Source organism: Archocentrus centrarchus, chromosome 17 (genome assembly GCF_007364275.1).
Source record: "Archocentrus centrarchus isolate MPI-CPG fArcCen1 chromosome 17, fArcCen1, whole genome shotgun sequence".
NCBI lineage: Eukaryota > Metazoa > Chordata > Actinopteri > Cichliformes > Cichlidae > Archocentrus > Archocentrus centrarchus.
The window spans coordinates 29,238,448-29,262,171 of NC_044362.1; the positions used below are offsets into that span (position 1 = coordinate 29,238,448).

The 23,724-nt window shown below is 41.2% G+C and overlaps 1 protein-coding gene across 3 annotated transcripts; it reads right to left on the bottom strand.

The window, feature by feature from the left end:
• Positions 1-1,267: 1,267 nt before the first annotated feature.
• Positions 1,268-23,517, bottom strand: LOC115795477 (treacle protein-like). Of its 3 annotated transcripts, none has more exons than XM_030751415.1 (15): positions 23,308-23,517; positions 21,348-21,403; positions 18,174-18,337; positions 17,094-17,278; positions 14,640-14,867; positions 12,764-12,916; positions 12,410-12,500; positions 8,536-8,603; positions 8,252-8,357; positions 7,369-8,088; positions 7,041-7,203; positions 6,441-6,814; positions 4,577-4,650; positions 4,241-4,287; positions 1,268-4,078 (listed from the first exon to the last, which is right to left on the bottom strand). In XM_030751415.1, exons 1-14 carry the CDS (start codon positions 23,410-23,412, stop codon positions 4,252-4,254), a joined length of 2,523 nt encoding a protein of 840 aa, XP_030607275.1. In that variant the 5' UTR covers positions 23,413-23,517; the 3' UTR covers positions 1,268-4,078; positions 4,241-4,251. The 3 variants fall into 3 exon arrangements, with proteins under 3 accessions (XP_030607275.1, XP_030607274.1, XP_030607273.1); XM_030751414.1 differs by having other exon boundaries at positions 1,268-2,991; positions 12,410-12,521; XM_030751413.1 differs by having other exon boundaries at positions 12,410-12,521.
• Positions 23,518-23,724: the final 207 nt, after the last annotated feature.

Here is a 23,724-nt window from a genome sequence, read left to right on the forward strand (position 1 = left end):
CAGCCGGCCATCCACAGCTGCCGCATCAGCTCTGTAATTATGTATAATCACAGTCAAGAACATCCTGTCTGCTGTTAGTGTTCCCATATCACATCCAGACATGAGTGTCACTGAGTAATGGTGTTGCACTTTGTGTCTGTGTGGGTGTTTCATGCAGGGAGAAGAGAGAGGCAGAAGTATGTGAAAAGCTGTTCAGAAAGTCGTGATGAAAGTTTTGGTTTAAGTTTATTGGAAAATGCATAAAACCTCAGAGGAAATGTGTTTACAGAGTTGGTGATTCTTTGCCATTTACTTTATTGTTCGCAGGAGAAACTGCACCACTGCACCGAGCGGGAAAATGGCTCCTGGAGTCCACATTACAGAAGATCCACTCAGGACTGAAGCAGACTGAAGGTACTTGTATTCATTTTGGAGAGTTTGTGTTGTTAACTCTTCTAAAACATACCTGTCACTCAAAATGTTTCAGTGGGAATTACAGTGTCCTCATTTCCTGCTCTCCCAGTTTCTCACTCTTATTTCACTTTATTTCCTGGCACAGCTGTTCCGTTCCCTGCTGCCATCTTTGTTTTGGTCGAGAAGTCTTGTTTAAGTGGTTAAATGTACTTTAGGCATATTTTAATTTTTCAGCAGCAACACATAAAACATCTTTTGCTTTGCTCAATGTAAAGCTTTAATTTTATTTTAATGGAAATAGTACAGCACCTTAGGCAGCACGTTGGCGTGGTGGTTAGCACTACTGCCTTACAGTGACATCTAGAAGGTCTGGGTTCGATTCCACCTTGGCCCGGGCTTCTCTGTGTGGAGTTTGCATGTTCTCCCAGTGTCTGCGTGGGTTTCCTCCCACAGCCCAAAGACATGTAGTTACTGGGGTTAGGTTCATTGGTCACTCTAAATTGCCCATAGATGCGAGTGTGAATGATGTGTGCATTCCCACACCGATGAGCAACTCAGGGTTCAGTATCTTGGCCGTGGACACTTTGGCACACATACTGGAGCAGTCAGCAATTGAACCACCAACCTTCCAATCAGCAGATGACCTGCTCTACTTCTGCAGCCACATTTAAGGCTGCGAAGTGCTAAAAGACTACTGAAGAATCTGCACATGCAGTAAGAATATTTGAATTTCTTTCTGTTAAAATTAACATTTAAATCTTTTAGTTAATCCAAGTTGAATATTCAATTTTTCTGTGTACTCCACCTCTCACCCACTGTCATCTGGGATAGCCAAAAACCAGCTGCTGATTTAAAAAAAGAAAAGAAAAAGTGATTTCTGAGAGAAAATGTTTTAATGAAAGAACCAACAGTTACAGGACAAAACATGAAAATAACTTTGTACCGTTTCATAATCTGAGAACAATTTACAATACCGACACCAGCTGTAAATTAAAATAACCTCCAAGAAGACAGCCTGCACATTTTTAAGAGTTCCTTAATTACTTTTCCTTATTAGCTGTGTTATTCAAACCCTTTTTCTGTGAGGGGCAGCCAGTCAGAAGAACATAAGAGGAACTAAAGCAGTTTGGAGTGGATGAGGGGCTGCAGGATTATTTTGAACCATTAAATTAAGTAAAGTTACTCTGGTAGAGTCCAAGCCAAACATTATAGATCCACTTCTTAATCTTCTGAATTCACAGATTTACAGTATAGTCACGCAGACTGGGAATGTAGAATAATGCGACTCAGTGTCTTCCATCAAAAAAAATAAGCTTGAGAAATTCAAATGGACATTTATCAGTTTATAAGCCATTTTTCAATCATTGTGAAAGTCCCATTTCACTATACTATACTCTAGTAGTTGATTTCTTATGAGTTGATAAATCAAATTTTAAAAAATGCCTGTAATTTAAAGTTAAACAGCAACAAATATTTAGGAGATTATGAGGAAAGTTTCCGAGGAATATTGTAAAATGAATCCTACTTTGTTTCATTTCAGAACTACATTTGAACTCTGGTTTGTTGTGTTTGCAAACAGTTCAAACTGCCCTGCGCATTGGCTTGTTAGATTTCTGTTTCAGAGAAGAAAAAAAAAAAAAAAAGAAGCTCTGTTTGTGTGAGACAGAGACGGCGACACCAGCCGTGAGTAAACACAGACGCCGAGTGTGGAAAACCCGATTTCTCCTCAGAGTTTTCCGAATCAATGTCAGTAATGGCTCCAAACTGCCTCTGCTCGCTGAGACAAAATAAAAACCAAAGTTTCAAAGTGTTTTAAGTAGCAAGACACAGAGAAAAGGATGAGGGCAGATTTTACTTAGTAACTAATCATTAAGTGCAGCATCAGCAGTAGATTACTTATCATTTCTAATTATGTGAAACTTGCAGCAGGTTTAATGAACTGTTTGGCTCTTGATCTTATAAGAACACATCACTGCACTGCTTTTTAAGGTATATCAAATTACCTTCTATACGGTTATAGATTCAAATTTGAATAATGGCATAAAATATAATGATGATGTTACTGTATTAGTCACTGCGTGATTCCTAAAAATAAATTTGATATTCAAGTTTTACCTTTTAAAATGCATTTCAAGTAAAGTTTTAATCCCTGAGCTTCAAATCTGCATAATTCAGTGATGAGAGATTTTTGTCCCCTTACAGTTTTTACTCTGTCGTCCACGTTGGGATGGCTGCAGAGCTGGAAATGATTCCCGTGTTTACGGACTGCTGAGCTTTGACAGCATCCGCACTACAAACAGCGTTACGTTTGAGTTTAATTACCTCCAAAAACAATCGGCTCATGTGACGTTGTTTGCTTTATCATTTATTGCCAAGTTAGATCAGCTTCTCAGGTTGACTTTCAACTTGAAACTTGACTCCAATATGACACGAACACAGCACGTGTAACAGCGTGAAAAGAAAAACAAAGAAATGCAGAATTAAAGCTATTTAACGAAGGTCATCAAAACGTGCTGATCTTTAGGAACAGCAAATTTAAGCAGCTAAAGTTGGACAAAGGGTCTTCAGAGAGCAGCAGCAGGATGCATAGCTGATAGTCTATAAAGTTTGATAAGAAAAAAAAGAGCTTTAACTGACAGAAAAAAAAGGTAAACACACATCAGCAAGATCACAACAAAACTACATTTTCTACCTCAAACAAACACAAATGCTGGTTTACTAATCAGTTGATTAACAGATTACTGACACAAACAACCCATCTCCTTCGGTTTTTCCCTTAAAGCTCATTTGTAACTTTAGCTGAGAGATGTGGCGTCTGCCAGCAGTGGAGCTTTAGTGAGCGCCTCTGACCGTAGGAAGACAAATGACTGTGAAAGTTCCCCTTCATAAGTTTTTATCGCTTGTGAGGAGATGCAGATTACAGCTTTGAAACACTTCCTAAAGACGGAGCTGCTCTGGAGCGGAAACCGCGTCTCAGTCAATACTTATTATCATCTTCCAGCCTCCAAACATCCTCAGATCCCATCGTCACTGCAAGCTGAATAACCTACAGGCACTGTACACCCAGTGATTAAACAGATAAACTGATAAAAAAAAAATAAAAAAATTAATAGCAATCCTGTTAATAAAATCTGTTTCTTTGATTTAAATACAAATTTATGTTTCACTTGTATGAATTATTTCATGCAGCTCATTTGAATAATTTCCTTAATGAGACTTTAATGGGAAAAGCTTCCAGTTAAAAAGGCTGAGCTGAACGAATCGCATAATAAAGTCATAATTTTTCTGCACTTCTTTTTCTGTTTTCCTGCCAGAGCAGATCTGCCTCCAACAAAGCTTAAAAGCTGAATGTGCTAAATAAAGGGGATTTATTTAGGGGTGTAATGTGTTAAAGTCACAGTTCAGGAACAAAAGAGGGGCTGAGTAACTGGAAAAATTAATCTCAGACAGAATAATCAGGAGAAAAGGTCCATAATTAATCTTCAGTAAATCAGAAGACAAATGAACTGAGCAGACAATGATGCCACGCCTGCTGTACAGAGGAACATGAATTAAGTTTGTTTTTTTTATTTGTTTAAAATGAGAATTTTCCTTTAACTACTATCAGTAATGTTTCTAAACAACTTTATGACTCCGCTGCAGAATTCACAGGTGAGACGACCCATGAAGAAGGTCTCTGAAGAGTCTGTAAAGGCAGGAGCAACGCTTCATTTAACACAGAAAACGCTGTACAGTGACTCACAGCCAGCTGTGCAGGAGTTACAGCAAACCTCTGAAGAAAGCAGCATTTTAATTTCACAAATTATTTTCCACAAAGTTTCACTGGAAAGCTCGAGCAGCTACTTACTCAAATTCAAATCAGTTTCTCTTCTTTTTGGAGGACTTTTTCTTTTTCTGAAATAAGAAAAGAATATATATTTGTAAAAGTGCTTCTGAATGCAAATTATTTGGAGAGGAAACTTTGTGTTTACTTTAAAATGCCTCACAGCTAGATGTGCCAACACTCTGGCAGATCTATTTTAAAAAATAAATAAATAAAATAAGCAAAGACTGAAGATTTGTTATTCTTGTCTCTTTAAACTGTCACTCAGACTCGTTAATGAGCGGAAAAAGTAATCAGTAGCCTACCGTAACGATGAATATCTTAAAAGCAAGGACAAGTGTTTTCAGGAACGTTTCTTACCCGAGGAACCGCTGAAGGAGTGTGTGTGTCTGCAGCCGCCTCTGCCTCACTTTTCTCCTTTAGTCTGCTCGTCTCTGTGAATATTAGCACATTGTGAAATCATCACGAGTCATTTAAAGTAACTGCTGCACCTCAGTGTGGTACAGAACACCTGAAAGGTCAAACTTTTCTTCCCCTCTGCAAGATTACATGGATTACCTTGCAATAAGTTTTTTTATCCCCTCTTTAACACACAGAGAAAGGCAGAGCTGTACGTATGACAAAAAAAATGAACTTTTCAGGGAAGCCATTAAGACATCTGGGCCAAGACTTCCTTTTCTATCCGTGATTGGTCTGTAGAACTCAGACTACAAGATTCTGTATATGAAACATCAACTTCTGTTCACAGGGATTATAAATATGACAATATCACAGCGAGACTCATGCACTCTCAGCTGACGCTGCTCAAGCACACAATGTGCAGCAGTGAATTGAGAAAGGAAAGTAGAGCAGCTACACCTTTGTTTCAGACGCTGTATGAACTGAGCGGCTGCACTAAGCCCCAGCGTGCTAACGATAAGGTGAAGTCACGGCCCTGAAGTGGAGGATTTTACAGAGCAGTCGAAGCGGTCCTTCTTGGACATAAATGCATTAAATCTAAAGAGATGGTTATAGATTTTAGGAAGACTCCTACAACCGTCTCTGCTGTGGTGACAAAGGATCAGGCTGCTGAGGTTGTGTAGCAGTATAAATATCTTGGCACTGTAAGTGATAATAAGCTACCTTTGAGTTTCAGGTAGATGCTGTCTGCAGAAAAGCTCTCCGGCTCATTTACTTTTATTGTGAGCTGTGTGGATTTTATGTTGACAGCATCTTTTATGAGAATCTTTTACTACATGCCATTCTGTCAGCCAGTACAGGTCATGACACTCAAAAACAAAAACAGACTGAGATATTGTTGAAGAGCGCAGTGAAACTGCACACTAAAATAATGTATAATTGTGAAAAATAAGGTTTTCACAGGACTCGACGCAGTCTCATGAAAAACTAAGTACACCCTGATGGTTTCTATAGGAATTAAGAGGCTAAGAAACAATCAAATGCACTTGATTAACTGATCTTCAGCAGTGTGAGCACCTCTATAAAAGCACAGCTTTGGTTGGTTTGCTCGTCTGTTGACACAATCTTCCCAAAAGTGGAAATCCCAGCAAATGCCCCCCCCCAAAGTCAGACTTTCCAATGCTCAGATAAAAAAAAAGCCTCAGGTAGCAAGTTAAATGTTGAAGTTCGTGAGAGTGCAATCAGGAAAAGACTGAACAAACCAAGTATGGCTTGTTTTGAAGGGTCTTAATAAAAGTGAAACACGCACATCCAAAACCTTAACCTGGGTGCTGGATCCAAGCAAAACTCAATGAAAAAGGAGGAGGTCCGCACACCAAAAAGCTCCTTGAGAAATTTTAATCCATCAGTATTTTAAGAGTATTCAACACACTTGAGTCAAATATAGAAGTCATTAGCAGGACTCTGGAGAACTTGACTGCATACTGAGGAGGTAATTCAGCCATTTGATTCAGGTGTGTTGGATCAGGGACACATCTAAAACCTGCAGGACACCGGCCCTCAAGGCCTGGAGTTTGAGACCCGTGATCTACACTAATAGAAAAGCCACTGTGGCCAAAAAAAATGCCTGCAAATCTCAATGAACTGAAGCAACGTTATAAAGAAGCAGGCCAAAACTCCTCCACAACAATGTGAGAAACTGACCCAGTCATACAGAAAGCAATTACTGCAAATATTCAGATGAACAGTATGATATTGTTGTGTTTGTGTCACGATTTCATGAATTGTTACAGCCTTACTTATTCTAAGTAACAGAAAGTCTTACTTGTTTTCTTAGCAGGTCCATCTACGCTCTCGGTGATGGGAGCTGAATCTTCTGCAGCTTCCTCGCCTTTATCTGCCTTCTTTTTCTTTTTCTTCTTCCCACCGTTTGAAAGCACGGCCGCATCGGCTTCCAGCATCGCAGCACTCTGGTCATTCACCACACTGCTCTGATCCTCAGCCTGCAACAGTCTCTTCTTCTCTTTCTTTGTCTTGGGAGGTTGATTTTCCTTTGATGAATTTTCTTCTTGCTCAGGATGTATTTTCATCTTTTTCTTCTTCTTTGGTGTTTCGTCCTCCTGGATAGGATCAACTTGGGGTCTTTTGGTTGGCTCTAGATGAAGCGCCTCTTCTGTTTCCTCTTGTATCCGTTTTTGTCTGAAAAATTGTCAACTTTCCTTTAACTTTTACATTGATTTAGGTATTTTAAGAACTTTCCAAACATACTCCTTGTAAGATGCATTAATTCTGCAGACACTGTACAATAAATATCTACTGTATAAATATATTGCAAAGTGACAATTAAACAGCAATACTGGCCTCACTTTTGTTTCACTTATAGTTTTAAGAAGAAATATGCCAAAGAGAAGCAGAAACTACTGACTTCTTTCTTCTCGTGTGGTTCTGTTCTGCAGGTAACTTGTTGCGCTTCATCAGCCTCATCGCGATCTTCTCCTTCTTCTGCAGTTTTAATCTCCTCTTTAGGCTCAGCTTCTTCCTGAGACGTCTTTTCTTTTTGGCTGAGGGAAGCAGAGGAGACTTTACCTCTGCAGGAGGCAGGGAAAAAGAAGAGGGAAATATACAAATTACTGAACTTATCTAAAAATCACACCAAATCATTACTAATGATTAAGAATCAAGGCAAAATGGAATTTAAGTTAAGCACTTATTAAAGGGAACTTTCAGGAAAGGTTTTTCCTCTCTCTCCCTACCTGTGCCTTCCATTTTCTCTTCTGTGCTATTGTTGCCCCCTGCTGGTTGTTTTTCAGACTGCACCTCCTCTTTTTCCTGACCTCCTTCCATTTTCCTCTTTTTCTTTTTCTTCTTTTTCTCCTCTGTTGTCTCTTCCGGACCCACAGGATTCTCAGCCGCCTCCTCTACCACTCTTCCTGCCTCACTCTCCTCCTCTTCCACATCTTTAGCCCTCTTCTTCTTCTTCTTCTTTTTCATTTTGTTTTCTGAGGGTGTGACAGCGTGAGTGTCCTCTTCCTTCTCTTCTGCTTCATCTCTCTCCCTTTTCCTCTTCTTAGCCTTCTTTTTTTCCTCTGGTGGAGCTACCTGAGACACCTCATCCCCATTCTTCTGAGCCTCCTCATCCTCCACCACCTCCTCTTGTCTCTTTTTATCTCTCTTTTTCTTTTTGGCAGACTTCCTAGAAAGAGGAGTCTCACTGAGTGGATCTGCGCTGGATGCATTGCTGCTGCTGGGTGTGTCTGTGATCAATGTGTCTGCTGTTGGCGTCTCAACATCCTGTTTGCGCTTCCTTTTCTTTTTCTTGGAAGTGCTGGAGTCTTTACAGGACGCAGCAGTCTCCTCAGGGGGCAGCTGGCTGGTCTCTCGCTCAGCTGCTTCATCATCTTTAACTGTAATGTTGAGGATGATGGAGGCATCTGCGTCCGATCGCCCTTCTGAAACCAACGTGGCTTCCTTTTCTACAACAGAACACATAATAACATTAAGCAACCAGCACACACTAAAGGAGCTGCAGCTCCCCTTCGCTTAAGAGCAAGTCTCTGCTTTAAATTGGTTCTTAGTTCTCTTATAACATCATTTTTGGTTGTGCCAACATCTAACATTAAAATCTGAATCTGATACCAATTTGAGCGACTGAGAGGTCACCATTGACCTCGTGGTCCACTGGGATTTTTGACATCTCTGTCTCTTCCTCCTGCTCCAGTGTGAGGTCTCTGCCCTCTGACATCTGAGTGCAGAGAGACAGACAGGAATTTAAACATGCTGCATACACACAAAGTCTTTACTGTTAGTGCAGATGTCCTCATTATTATTCCCTATCTGCTTCTGGCAAAGGCCTGATTTCACTGTAAGTGGCCGCCAGCCAGCAGCATCAGTCTGACAGGAAAAATGAGTTTTTGGAGAACCTCAGATTTCGTCTCATCAGTGTTCTCATCGTCCTCCTCGTTTGGATTTTCAGATTCACCATCAGGGTCTGCAAAAGATTATAAAATAGTTACAATAGAATACAGGTGTAGTGTTTTGTACCTGATCAGGGCTTCAGGACTGAGGTACTTAAAAAGCATGACATAAGACTCAATAATGAAATTATCTTTTTAATCAATCATCAGTCAATTACAGTAATCAAAAAATGCCATCATATGCATCATTGCAGTTTGGTGCTTCGGCAGGTGAATGATCATAAAAGAAAGAAAAGTAAGTTCCTACAAATTGTCCTGTTGGGGTTCCATGATGGTGGTAAAGGAAAACACAAACCTACATTAACATCCATCCATAGGGCCGCTGTGGCAAATAAAAAGCAATCTATTTTTTTCTCCAGACTACAGACACTTTAACATACAGTAGACACAAGGGGCCCCATGACAGCTGGTGTAGGCTCCAGCACCCCCGCAACCCTGAATTGGATGGATGGATGGATGGATCTCTGATGTATTCAGGATTAAGTTGAGAGCAGAATAAACTATTTTAGATTTATCTGACATTTCTATTTGATGAGCATCTCCAGCCTCCAGTCCACCTTTTACTTTATTCTTGGTAACATTTCAGCATCAGAGCACTGCCCCCCCGTCATGAATCAATTTCAAGTTTTTGGGTGAAAGATGTGATGGTTTTCCAGATGATTGTAATTCTCAGAGAAATCATAACTGCAGCTTACTTAACAAGTTCTGACAAGCTTTGGAAACTCCTCTGAGATGTTACACAAGTGGCTGACGTAGAACAACAACGGCTGTTTCTCTGGGCTTTGGCAGAAATCCGTCAGACTCTTTTACAAGTTTTGGCATTGAATCCAACAGCCTTGGGGTAAAAATATTCAAACTGCATGTCTTTTTTTTTCTCTTCCTTCAGTGAAATGGACTAAACCTCCTGCTCTTAACCAGTTAAAGATGAAGAATGCTCATTTTCCCTTGTAAATAAAATGGAAAAAATATGTCCAGAGAACAGCTGAAGGAAATGCAGCAATGAAACAACTTTACTCATCCTCCCCCCGCCCCCATTTGGAACCGCTTTTTAAGACTGGTGAACAACTTTTAAGGTCAGCGGCTATTAAATGAAAAGAAACTCAAGCCTCACAGCTGGAAGCCTCCACCCCAACAAATCAAGTTCAACTTAGCATTCATCTCTCCTTCTGTTCCTGGCGTACTTCATCAAATCGTGACAAGAAAAGGGTTTCTGTAAAACGCTGTGAAGCAGCTGGTTTCTCACTAGATTTGCAAGATCACAACAACTTGGCATGCTTCGTGCTAGATGAACCGCAGTTGGTTCAGGAGTGGACACTGAGGTGTTACAGATGTGTTTTAGATGTGACAAGAGACCCATGGTTCTCCCATCTGCACATTTTTCAGTGATATTCCTCTTACATTCATAGGTTGTGTATAATGACACTGCGGTGATATACGACTCGCCCCAGTTGCCTCACAGCTAAAGGGTCTTGGGTTTGAATCCAGGCAGGACTCTCCTGTATGAAGTTTTTTTCTTTCACATCTAGTTTTTCCCCATGCTGCATATCTGAATCCACGGCGCACTCACAATAGACTCGGAGTCTCAAGAGTTAATTTTCTGCTTATTTAAATGTTTATAAAAAAAATGCTGAGGAAAGCCGCAGGGCGAAATGCATCCGCTTCTTCTTGATGCCATGTAATGTAAAAGTAATGTATACATAACAGTGAGTGCTGACGTTCTAGTTTTTTAGGTTTTTTTTTTTTTTTAGTTTTTAGACTGTGTAGTCTTCTTTTTTTTTTTGGACACAGTGGCTTTTTCGTGACAGTGGAGAGAGACAGGAAATGGGGGAAAGATACAGGGGAAGACACGCGGGCAAATCAGGAACGGCGTGTGTATGTGGTCGCCGGCTTCACCACTAAGCCACCCAGGCGCCCTAGACTGTCGTGTAGTCTTCTTGAGTTGAGGACATCTGCTTTTTTGCTTAAAATAACATTTTTAAAATTGGCGTAGCCACCGTGATGACACCAGTTGGTTTTTGAAACACTGACTTGAGCATTTCATTCATCACAATCTTCAGATCCATCAGGGCTGCATCTAAATGAGAAACCGCAGACCTTGTGCTCACATGGTAGTAAGCGCATCTTAAAGAGTACACTGCTTAACCTCTTCTCTGTCTCAGCATTTTTTAAGTGAGAAGTGGCGTTTGTAGAGTCTTCTATCCATCCATCCATTTTCTTCCACTTACCCAGGGCCAGCAGCCTAAGCAGAGATGCCCAGACCTCCCTCTCCCTCTCCCCAGCCACTTCCACCAGCTCATCCGGGGGGACCCCAAAGCATTCCCAGGTCAGCTGAGAAATATAATCTCTCCAGCATGTCCTGGGTCTGCCCCGGGGCCTCCTCCCAGTAGGACACGCCCAAAAATCCTCACCCAGCAGGCATCCTACTCGGATGCCTGAACCACCTCAACTGGTTCCTTTCAATGTGGAGGAGCACCAGCTCTACTTTAAGCCCCTCCTGAATGGCTGTGCTCCTCACCCTCTCTCTAAGGGAGAGGCCAGCCACCCTTCAGACAAAGAGCGATTCAGAAGACCCCCATGAAAAAGTCATCAAGGGAACTGTAACCCTAACCCCTGCCTGGGATAGGGTTACTGGGGCCCCACCCTGGAGCCAGGCCTGGAAGGGAGAGCGTCTGGTGGCGGGGCATTAGCCCGTGGTGCCCAGCCGGGCGCAGCCCGAAGAAATGACATGTGCCCGCCCTCCTGTAGCCCCACCTCCCACAGGAGGCATCATAGGGGTCGGGTGCAGTGTGTGTGTTGGGCAGTGGCCAAGTGCGGAGGCCCTGGCGGACCGATCCCCGGCTATCAAGACTGTATAGTCTTCTATACAATCAAATTTCTTTCTTTAACCAGAGGAGTCACCCCTACTGGCAGTCATACAGAATGCAGATTTAGAGCATTTCCACACTAGCCTCATTTTGCAGATCTAGAATTCATCTTTTATATACAGAGAATACTCGTAACACACTAACTGCAGCTTTCCAAAATCCTAAAGTTGGCCTTTAGTAGATGGTGATGCTGTTAAAGCTTATACATTCTTGAGTTATGATCAAAAAACATGTTTAGTGAGGTCAGAGTGACCTTAATCTTTGACCATCAACATCTAATCAGGTTTTCTTAGAGTCTAAGTGGTCATAAGAGATTATGAGAATGGGACAGATGGACTGCATACAGACATGGAAGGAAAAAACATCAACAGAGTACCTCTGGTCACGGGTGAATGTACAGAGGCGTAAAATATTTTTCCACTTATGTAGAAAGTATCAACTAAAAATCAATGAAAATACAGGTTGTAAAGATTAAATGGATATGTGCATTATTTTAATAATGCCAGTTAATTATGAGGATGTGCAGCTTCTCTTTGTCTTATGTAATCATATCTTGAGGTTTGGGTGCACAAAACTTGAAATTTGGTGAAACTTTGAGCTCCGGTTTAGTCAATGATCAGATTACAAATACAACTCTAAAACATCTGCACAAACACAGATCTTACTATATTTTTCTTAAATCCAAAACCTTGCAGCGACTTTCATACCTGAGCAGAAATGGTAATAATATGGAAATCTATTGTAACTGTGGAAACAAGCCTGGACTGCAGAGTCATCCGACTGATTTTCATAATAAATGAAAGAAACGTGCTGCAGGGGCAGCCACACTGAAGTCCTGGTTTCTTAACAACAGCTTGCGACTCTTGTCAGTGCAGTGAGAAAGAGATGGAAAACATGCCTTACATTTAACAGGTAAAGAACAAACTGGTAATTAAAACCCTATTGGCAGCTTATACCTGCAGAAGGCGGGGCTTGACTGTCTTCCAGCTGGTGATTGGTTTCCTGAGCTGTCAGGTCTGACGCAGTGGGCTCAACTAGGCTGGGCATCTGCAGGAGGTCAGCAGAGATCTTCACCACCAGACATGAAGTCTCAAATTATTATTTTTAAGATCTATTTGATCCATTTATGGCCCTTTAGTTTAACTGAGCTTCAGAAATGTGACCACCATAGCAAAAATATATGAATGCTTAGGCTTAAAAATGTGCAGGCACTTCAGGGACGTGCAAAAGGTCTTTGAGATACTAAATAATAAAAAGCAATCACAGGTTCAGTACTGATATCAATAAATTAAAATCAACCAGCACTGCACCTCTCCTGCTGTGGCTTCTTCGCCTTCTGGAGACTCGGCTTTACCAGCTTCCTGAGTGGGAAAAATGGCAGCCTGTACTTGATCAGCATCCGTCTGCTGTGACACAGAAGCTTCATCTATGACCTCTGAGCTGTTTGTGACAGCTTGTGGCTCCTGGAGAAAAACACAGAAAGACAGATTTAGCTTCCTTTTTTTTTTTTAAATCTTAAAGGAAAATACACGGTAATTAATACAGCTTCTTTTCTGACACTTTCTTTGACTGTTTTTAATTTTGGCAAAACTGCATTCAAAGCCACAGTTAAGTCTTGGAAACATGAATGCTTTGCTAAAATGAAGTCAGATGGATAATGGTTTAAACACTTCCAGCCTGGAGGCCCCTGTGCCAGCACCGACAAATATCTGCTTTAAAACTCAGCCGGCACCATTTCCTGAAGGTTGCCAAGCATGGCACATACACTGAAGAGGCCAGCTGGTACTGTTGAGACAAAAATGAATTTGTTTGTTTCATTTCTTCTGCATCAAATTTGATACTGTTGCAGCTGAGAAGCTTTAGTTTTAGGCCCAATTACAGCACAGTCTCTTGGCTAATTGTGTTACATGTAATCTGCATTTTGTTGATTCTACCACTGTGTACTCCGCATATGGTCAATAAAGAGAACAAGACCCGAGTGAGGCTGATACATTTTTACTGATTTACTGCATTTCCCATTTCTCCTAAATAGCTTTGATGCATAGAGTCAGAGGTTGCAGAAGATGATTATTAAATCATGGTGGAAATTATAAAAAAATATCCCAGGACTTTGGATATGAGCATAACCAGAATGAAGGTAATGCTCTTTCAACGCATAGTGCACCATGCACGCTGTGCTAGTCTGCAAACAGAGCCAGATGTTTACGACAGACAGTTTGGGCAATTACTTATTTGTTTTTTTTCTGTAAGCACGAAGTACCGCAGCAATTTCCTAATGCTGTGAACCTGTTCACCCATATGGCAATAAAACCTTCTGATTCTGATTCTGATTCTGAATTAATTAATATTTGGCTAATCTGGACTGTTGTTTACAGCTTTTAGATTGCTTATGTCTGATTTATTATTAGTGGCGCTTCCATCTTCACAGCTATGAGAAATAAATCTTGTAAATACAATTTTATTCAACTGATCAAATAAAAACCAGCAATGAATAATTCATGTTAACACATCTTTTTTCTGGCACTTGGAGAGATGAGTGCTGCAGAATTATTGTTGTGGTGCAGAGTTTGGAATAAAAATTCTCATCCTTATGTTAAAAATCATGAAAAGCACAATTTTTTTTTCCCCTTTTCTTGTTGACCACAACTGGCACCAAAAAGCTTGTTTAAACATTATGGATGCAAATTAAATCTGACTGATACTAATTAAGAGCAACATCAAATCCAGTGACATTCAATCGCAAACCTTCACTTTCCAGCTAAGTCTTAAAAACCTCAACATTGCACCAAAGAAAAGCTGCCTGCAGTGTTGACTACTGGAAGCTAAACAGCACAATCCGTCCCGTGCAAAATAAGTTTCAGATGTGCAGAGGTGAGCTGAGGGGAAGGAGGCTCGGCTGAGCCAGGAATCAACAGCTACTCCGGCTTTTTATGAGTGCGGTTTCAGGTGATTAACATTTCTGCTCATTTCAGAGCAATCCAGTGCAGCAGGATTAAAGCTAAACAGTACAGGCAGCTGTTAAAGACGATAACGTGGGAGTGAGTGGGAGTGGGAGTGATCTTTGCTTGCTGATGAATAAAACTACATTCAAGTGTCATGATGAGATAAAAAGGAAAATGGATATCTGATACAAAGGTTTGGGATGAAATTCATACAAAAGGAGAAAATCATATTTTAGTAGCTAACCTGCTTCAGCTCGTCGTTGCCCTCTTCATTGTCACTTCCTGAGATGGAGGCCTCGGGTGGATCGGGGGCCTGTGGTTGGTCCTCGGTCTGATCGGGCGCAGGTTGTCCGGGGTGCACCGGGCTGGTGTTGCCCTGGCCGAGTGCAATTATTTCCACAGAGTCTGAAGAGGCAGAGCTCAGGCTTTCTGCCTCATTGGACGCCTCAGCAGACACTTCAGTAGGAGCCGACTGCAAAATATGTACAAGCGGGCATTTAGAAGAACTTGCATCCTGCTGATTATAGAACTCAGAATATCTGCTAGTTTCACGAAGATAAATTCAAGACACTTGAGGGTCCTTTTACTGCTGTATATACCCCATTTATTGGGCACCATCTTTCACTGCAAATGAGGTGCTCTGCTGAGTACAGTGTGAGGGACTCAGTACAGCTCGTTTGTGTGCTTTTAACAGTTTGGGGAAAAACAATGGAACAGAGCAATACGTTTTTAAATACTCAGACTTTGATGTATAGGAACAAATAAAAGAAGAAAAAATAACTTAAAATATGTGATGTCAAATATGTTCAGAGGATTATTTCACTGATATAGAGACGCCCTGCTTTTAAGTTCCCGAGTGCACGCAAACCCGGACAGGTCTGAGAGCAAGAGCACCGTTTTAGTACCTAAAAATCTTAAATTGAGTATTATGAGCAGTCATGAGCAGTCTGAAGCCTGAGCTCACAAAGATCACCTGTACATACACTGATGTCATTATTTGAAACTTTGGCCATGTTATAAGTAAGTGTGCAGCACTGTAACCGTGTATATAGAAGTACACATGTCCACTTTAATCCTTTCTTGCACAGAGACCAGATTTAATTTAACCAGATGGAGGAAAACACAACAGAAGAAACTGCAGCCGAAAACTCTGCTTTTAATTCTGCTGAGTAGAAACATCTCTGCTGCTGCTGCACTGCAAAAAGAAAGCTGCAATTCTTTTACATTACACACAAAGTAATCAGGGTTTGCAGCAGTTGTCGACAGAACCACAATGAGCCATTCACACAGAAGCACGCAAACACACACACACACACACACACACACACACACACACACACACACACACAATTTGTCTCAGAAGATTATCGCTGTCACACACACACTTTTTGTCCAAACAGTATTATCTACTGCATCACTGGGCCAACATAAAAGAACAGACAAGACTCTCTCTCCCACACGCACACACACACACACACACACACACACACACACACACACATTCTGCAGTAATAACAGAGGAAACTAACAGATACAGGACAGATAAGTAGACCTGAAATGTGTCTGTGCATTTCAGAAGCGTATAACAACACTGCAGCTACTGTCCATCTATCAGCACATTATTACAGTGGCTGGACAACAGTTATGTGCTCACATTGGTTTCCTCCTCCCAGAACAATGTTCAGCACTTGTTACCCACTTAAAAGCTTTGATTTTATTTTTGCTTTTAAGTTTAATGCCATTTTATTTTCTTTGCCAGCCAACGCAAACTTTAAAGACACAAACCCTGGATGAAAATATTGCTATATTAATCATCGTTAACATGTTGCCCTGTCACCTTTCCCTGCTTGTAGTCTTTTCATGAGTAGCGTTATGACATAGGAGTTATATATGTCATGTTCACATGATGTTTAATCCTACACATAAGGTCCACTGTAGATTCCACGCCTACTTTAATTATCTACTTTACTTTACTTATTGACATTTCGCTTAACCCTCTTAATTGGAGGGGAAGGCGAAATGTCAAAAAAGTAAAGGGCCAAATTGTATGTTATTTTTGACATCAATTCGTGGACTGGAAGTGGGCGGGGCCGGAAGCGGCCCACAAGTTTGGACACCCCTGGTTTACGCACATCTTTGGAGACGCAGAGTGAGGGATTATGGGTATGCAGATGTGCTTCTGTGCAATCCTCCAAAAACAGCACATAGCTATGATGGGAATGTTACACTAAAGTACCAACAATGGCACAAACACAAACAAGAGCACCCCACATTTCCAGCTCTTCCATGTCCTTTAACACTGCCCCCTGGTGGCAGTACACAGCTACAACATGCCGATGTTGCCGCAAATCTGTGCGTAGGACCAACACGCAACCATGCCAGATCCTTTCTGCAGCAGCTGTTGTTGGGAAGCCTCCATCAGATTTTACAAAACACATTTTCAAAGCTTGACGACCTCTTAATGTGACATCAAAGCATCACAGGTATTAAAGTGAAGACTATACTTTGACTACTTCCATGAAAGCAAGTCATGGTAGGAAGTAGTCAAAGTGTTTCCATCTTAACACTTTAGTAATGACATAACTTTAACTGCATCACACCAATTGTGAATATTCTGTCTCCTCATTTTGAGAAAAAGGTGGCAAAGCTAACACACAACAACTTGGAACTCATTCTTCATGATATGCGAGATGTTCACCTCTTGCTCTGTTTTTGTTTCTTCCGCTTTTATCTTTTCTTCTTCCACGTCGCTGTCAGAGAAGTCGGTGCTCTCGCTGTCAGAGTTTGTTGTTTGGGGTTTACTATCAGCAGCCAGCAGCTGCTCGGAGACACTCTCGGAAATGCTCTCTGCTTTCAGTGGCTCAACAGCACCGGCCCTGGGCTCTAAAAGAGAAAATCAAATATATTTTAGACTGGGTTCATAAAACTATGGGGCAAAACCATTTTCTGGACAGTGCAGTCATCTACCAGAACCAGTTAGAGAAACAAGGGAAGAACAGACTACACAACAGAGAAGACAAAAGCTAATAACATGCAGTATTGGCATATGGGGATTGAAAAGAAGGCAGTGAAGAAGAAATGCTTAGTGCATGATGAGGGTTTCCCCAGCAGCCTGAGCCTGTAGCAGTGTCAGGGTCACCTGATCCAACCGCTACATTCTCCAAAAAGTGCAGGGATGCGGAGAAATACCAAAAACATGGTATCTGTCGCCCGAATCCAAACTGGAAGCTAGCACCACAGTACAGGGACCTGAGAGCTTAGCCCATTTACTGCAGTAAGGCCATTCACAAAGACTCAACACAGGGGACACATTACTCCAATGCTGGCAGAATTACACTGGATTCCCATTTGCCACAGAATCCAATTAAAAATGTCATTGATTACTTTTAAATCACCACATGGCAGGGCTCCACTTTGCAGCTTTGAATGCTTAACCCCTTATTCTGCACCCAGAGCCCACAGATGAGGCGATCAATTGCTGTTACCGGTTCTGCAGTCCGGGCTCAAAGCAGAAGGAGACTGTGATTTTACAGGTTTCATTCCAGCAAACTGCCACTTATTTGATTTGCCACTCAGTCCCACACTGAAAACAGATAAATAAAATCCTACCTTTATAGGCAGGTTCTCATATCGTTTTCCTCATTTTATGCAACTTCAGAATATAAACTCATGAATCAGTAGTAAGACTGATTCAGTTCATTTCAGCTGTAGATGAGTAATGGCTGTATTTTATCTTAACTACTGCAATCAAACTAAAATAAAAAGGCATGAAATTTACCATGTGGAGGCTTGGAGTCCACATCATCTCCTCCTGTGACACTGGAGAGCCTGGTGTCAGCAGCCTCCTCTTCTTCGCTGGCGGCAGGTTCAACTTTGATGCTTTTCTTTGAGTTGCTGGACTCTTCCGTCTCCTGCTTGGCATGTTGGGCTAGAGAACACAGTCTACAACACACAAGCAAGCGCACACACACACACACACACACACACACACACACACACACACACACACACACACACACACACAGTGATTACATTTTTCATACTGACTGTGGTTATACTTAAGGTAATTTAGATTAAAAGCAACACCAGGGCTGAAAAATGAAGCCTAAACAAACTTGCAGTTCCTCCAGTGGCCACTTGAGGCTGGCTCTAAAACCAAGACACCAACTGATAGATTTCCAAGTTAAAATGCCCAACTTCAGACATGAAATTAATAAGTTAACATGCTGGTATAAAACAGCAGTTTGGCCTCTGTGTATAGTTTCCCCCTTCATCATAACTGTACAGGTGGTTAATCTTTGTTAAAACTCATTTATATGGAATCTGGTGAGTCTTAACATTATGGCTGCAGCTGCTTTAATTAACACACAGATTGCTCAAGCTGACAGAGGTCTGCTGAATTGGACATATGCACTGTGTTGTAGTGTTTGAGCCTTTTGAAACATTTTAATGGAATTACCTGACCATCCAAGAAGCCTGTGCTACAATTTTTGGTAAAAATTCTAGTTTTTTTCGTCACAGACAGTATTTAAAAGGTCTGAAATGTTCAGCAAATGTGGAAGTGCCTTTAAACAAGTACAGTTTTTAATGGCCAGCAGGGGTGCGACACCTCGGGTTGCAAAAAAGTTGTGTGCTTGTACAGAAGAAAATAACGCTCAGCTCCCTTGATCGACGACTTCAGTAAACAATGTAACTAGTTTAAAATTGTATTTAACATTATGTTAATTTTATTAATTATGGCTCCTTTCTTTTTTTTTTTGAGTAAAAAAAGAAAAGAAAAGAAAAAGTAATAAGGTTTTACCGTGACATTGTCGAGTCCCTATTCTGACAGTGTGCCAGTTTTCCAGTCAAATATTCACCTCGTTAGTCACATCAGGTTTCACCAACACCAGAATGGTGACAGTAAAAATATCTAGTGTTCTAACACTCATTAACGGGTGATGTTGCGGTGGCTACATCCATCTTTTATATGCACTCTAGGATTTTAGTTGTCACTTCATACAAATTAGCAGGTGCACCCACAGACAAGCCTATGGAGCCTATGCTAGTGTTAGCTGATAACTTCAAATATCCAGTGGGCTGAAGTCACAGAATGACCAGACTGCTCACACTGACAGGAAGACAACAGTAACTCAAATAACTACTGGTTACAACCAAGGCATGCACGAGAGCATCTCTGAACAAACACCACATTGAACCTTGAAGCAGACGGGTTAGAGCAGCACAAGACCACACCGGGTGCCACTCCTGTCAGCCAAAATCAGGAAACTAAGGCTGCAATTTACACAAGGTCACGAACATTGGACAACAGAATATTGCAAAAACATTGCCTGGTCTAATGAGTCTCAATTTCTGCAGTAACATTTGGATGGTAGGGTCAGAATTTGATGTAAACAACATGAAAACATGGATCCATCCTGCCTTGTATCAACAGTTGAGGCTGCTGCTGGTGTAATGGTGTTGGGATATTTTCTTGGGACATTTTGAGCCCCTTAGTACCAACTGAACATCATTTAAACACCACAGCCTACCTGAGTATTATTGTTGACCCCTTTATGAGGACAGTGTGCCCATCTTCTGATGGCTCCTTCCAGCAGGATACTGCACCATATCACCAAGCTCATATCTGAACATGACAATGTCTTCACTGCACAATTGATTTCAATCCAACAGAGCCCCTTTGGGATGTGACGGAACAGCAGATTCACATCATGGATGTGCAGCTGACAAATGTGCAGCAACTGTGCGATGCCATCGTGTCAATATCATCAAAATCTCTGAGGAATGTTTCCAGCGTCTTGTTGAATCTATTTAAGCCCGGTGCTAGGATGGTAGCAGTCACAAGTGTAAACATGTCTGCAGTTATTAATGTAGGACAAAACTAGCATGAGTTTTAAGCACCAAAAAGAGCTGGGCAGCCACTCACACAGTGGAAATCTGGCCCATGCTCCTTTGCTGGAGAAGGGAAAACAACAATAAAACAGAAAATTTTACAGGGCTGTCACCAGGTTTATTATGACAGAGCTGCAGCCCTGGACTCCAGTGGAACCAGAGTGGTTTCACTTTGCTTGGGAGCAAATAGCTAGCACAGCAGTTTATTGCATTATTCTGTTTACATATCTTAACTGTTTGTGAGTGTAGTGAAGTAATTTTACTTTTTTAAACCCGTTTCTGTGCATCTGAGAAGCTTAAGAACTACAGTTTTTTGATCGTTTGCATAGTAGCATTAATAAGAATATCAATCAGTACTTTTCCCAGCGACTAGCTGTTGAAAAAGAGGGCTTTCTGATAATCAGAGTTGCTTTATATCCATGAAAAAAATGATACATTGCCACTGACTTCAATAGGTTTGTGTTATTTTTGTGCTAGATTCACGTTGGCAAATGAGCTGATGTCATTCATTTAGCCATTTATCTGATGCCCATTTAATCCTCATTAGGGAGTCAGGGATTTGAAGGTGATCCCAGAATGCACTGGGCACAAGGCCAGGAAATCACTCACACGAAGACTAACACAAACAGTACCAGTCGCATCCTGCTCATATAAACAGCGCGGAGTCTACAAATCACCTAAGCTGAGTGTCTCTGATCGCATTACCTGCTGAGCTGCTGAGCTGTGAAGCAAAAAGTCATAAAATGTGGAGATAAAGGAAAACACGGGAGGATAAGAAACACTTCAAGTGATCAACAGTAAAGTCTGGAACAAAAACAAGGCCCTTTATGCACGGCATTTGGCTTAAACCAATTTTAGACCATGAAAGGCCTGTTTTGTTTTTGGTTTTTTGGTTCCTTGGGAGCTAAAGAGCCCCATCCTGTTTTTAGTTACAGAACAAAGAATGTGACTTGCATTGACTTTTAGAATTTTCTAATAATTACTTTCTCTCTGGTGATTTCATGAACCATTTGTGGCATTATACATTTATGTAAACAAGTGTGCAACATGTGTGACTTACTTCATCCAGCCTGTGTAGATATCATGTAGGTTGGAGCTCTCCACCGGTGTCTCCACCTACGACAGAAACACACGAGAGCCACTCTTCAAGAGTGTTTTCAAAGGACAATTTCTCATTTTCAGTGATGCTCTGAATGTTACATCTGTACTTGACATAAACCTCCAGTCTATCCTCCCCATGCCTGTGTAGATGGAAGACAGAGGAAAAAAAACAGATGAAAGGGAAATAGCAAATTTCCTGTGCTGCAGGAATGCTGCCACTTTGATGCCACAAGCTTCCCGATGTGAATTCAGGCATGCGAGAGTATGAGGAATACAACATGTCCAAACGGAGGAGACTCACAATATTAAAAGGTGGAAAAGAAGGTTTATTTTGAAAATGGTTGGAAAAGATTTCTGCTGTAACTTAATTCAGACTTTTAGTTTATGTATTCTTCTTTAAATAGGGCCTATTAAGCCCTTTTCCAGCTATGCATTTTTAGTTTTATTTTTGGATTCTACTACACTAAAATAATACTTAAGTATGTTTTGGTGGACCTTGGTGGAGCCCCTCAGTTGATCCACTGTCTGAAACAAACCCTTCCCCTCTTTTTTAATGATTTGGGAAACAGTCTATCCAGGGTGTACCCTGGCTCTGGCATTATGACAGCTGGGATAGGCTCCAGCAGCCATTATGAAAATGAAAGAAGAGATAAATTATACTGAGTCTCACCAGAGCTCCTCACTTCATTCACTATCTGAGAAGTGGATGAACTGGGGCACACGAGATGTTTGAGCTTCTGCTCCACTCCCTTTAAACCAGCTTTCTTCTAATTGGCTGCCCCTTGTAAACAGAAGGATTGGATGGCAGGTGGGTGGGGTTTATGTGCTTACACCCAGTCCTGTGGAGACCATATTAGTCTCAAGGGTCCAAAAGTAGAAAAACTGTCACAGAGTGCTTAAAGCAGTCTGAAGTCTAAGCTTTTGGCTCACATGGATTACTTGTACATTCTCTCATTGAAGCTTTGGTCATGTTTAATATCAGCACCCACCACTGTAAGTATACACAACTTTTGACAATGATTATTTTTAAATCCAATAAGCCCAAAAAGTAAAAATTATATCACACAAAAGCTCATGTTTCCCAACAGGCAAACTCATCAAAGCAAATTCTGTGTGCATGCATGTGCTAATGTTATGTAGGGAAGAACAAGACAGTAAATTATCTCACAGGTTTGCTCGTGTTAAAACATGCCAATAAATAAATAAATATCCAGGAGATTCAGTGTGGTTTATTTTACAGTCTGAATGCGTCTGGTTGCATCATAATAGGTCATCTGCACACTGGCTTGATATTCAGGGGCTGATTATGTGCAACAGGCCAAAATCCAAAAATAATGAGTCCAAGACTCTTATTTAAGAGCATGACCCATTAAATACCATTTCTACTTAGTAGTTCACCTCAGCTGGTTATTTAATTGTAAAGTAGCTGCCGATTATTCTTTTCTTATATAGAACATCTAATCAATTAATCAACTAATCACAGCAGGTGCCGGAGGTTTAGATACAAACGGTTATCAGTAAATATTATTAAAAAAGGTGAGGAGGTTTGGAATGAGGGACAGCTGCAGCACTGGGCCTGCAGCAGGGCTGCTTTTACAGCCATGCAGCTCCTGTAACATAATGTTCTTTTCCTGCAGGAGGCCTGAACGAGGAGTCACTCACACACACACACACACACACACACACACAAACTGACGTGCATCTTACTGACAGCCACACTGAAGCAAAAACACACCGAAAGCACATTCTTATTTAATGGAAGTTCTTATATAATATGCCAGATGCGCATGTCAGCTGATGAAATAAAATCAGCCTCTTTTTTTTCTTATCAAATTTAACAAACGTGTGCGAGGTAGAACAGAGTCCTACCGGCTGTACACTCAATTAGACTGCGTGTTTTAAAAATTCAAACTTCTTACCTGGCTAACGTGCTTTTCCAGCACCATAGCAGCTTTCTGGTAGCCGTTCACCTTCAGGTGCTGGTAGATTAAAAACAGCAGCACGTCGTCCTCCTCTGAGGCCATGCTGTCCGACGGGACCGACGGGGAAACCGGGCAAAAGTGGAAATAATATTGAGGAGTTATTTACACTTCAGTACATGCTCGCTATTCAGCGTGCGCCCATGTGCGCTGACGACGCCCCCCTCGAAATGCAACATGGGAAGTGGAGTTTGTTTGTAAGAAAGCGTGGATGAAATACTTCAAGATTTATAGAAGAAGAAAAAAAAGCACAAGTAAAAAATTATAACAAAGCTGAAATGTATATTTGATGTACAAATATACTGTACAGGATTGCAAGCCCGAAAATAATTTAACGATGGGCTGCTTCTGTCATTG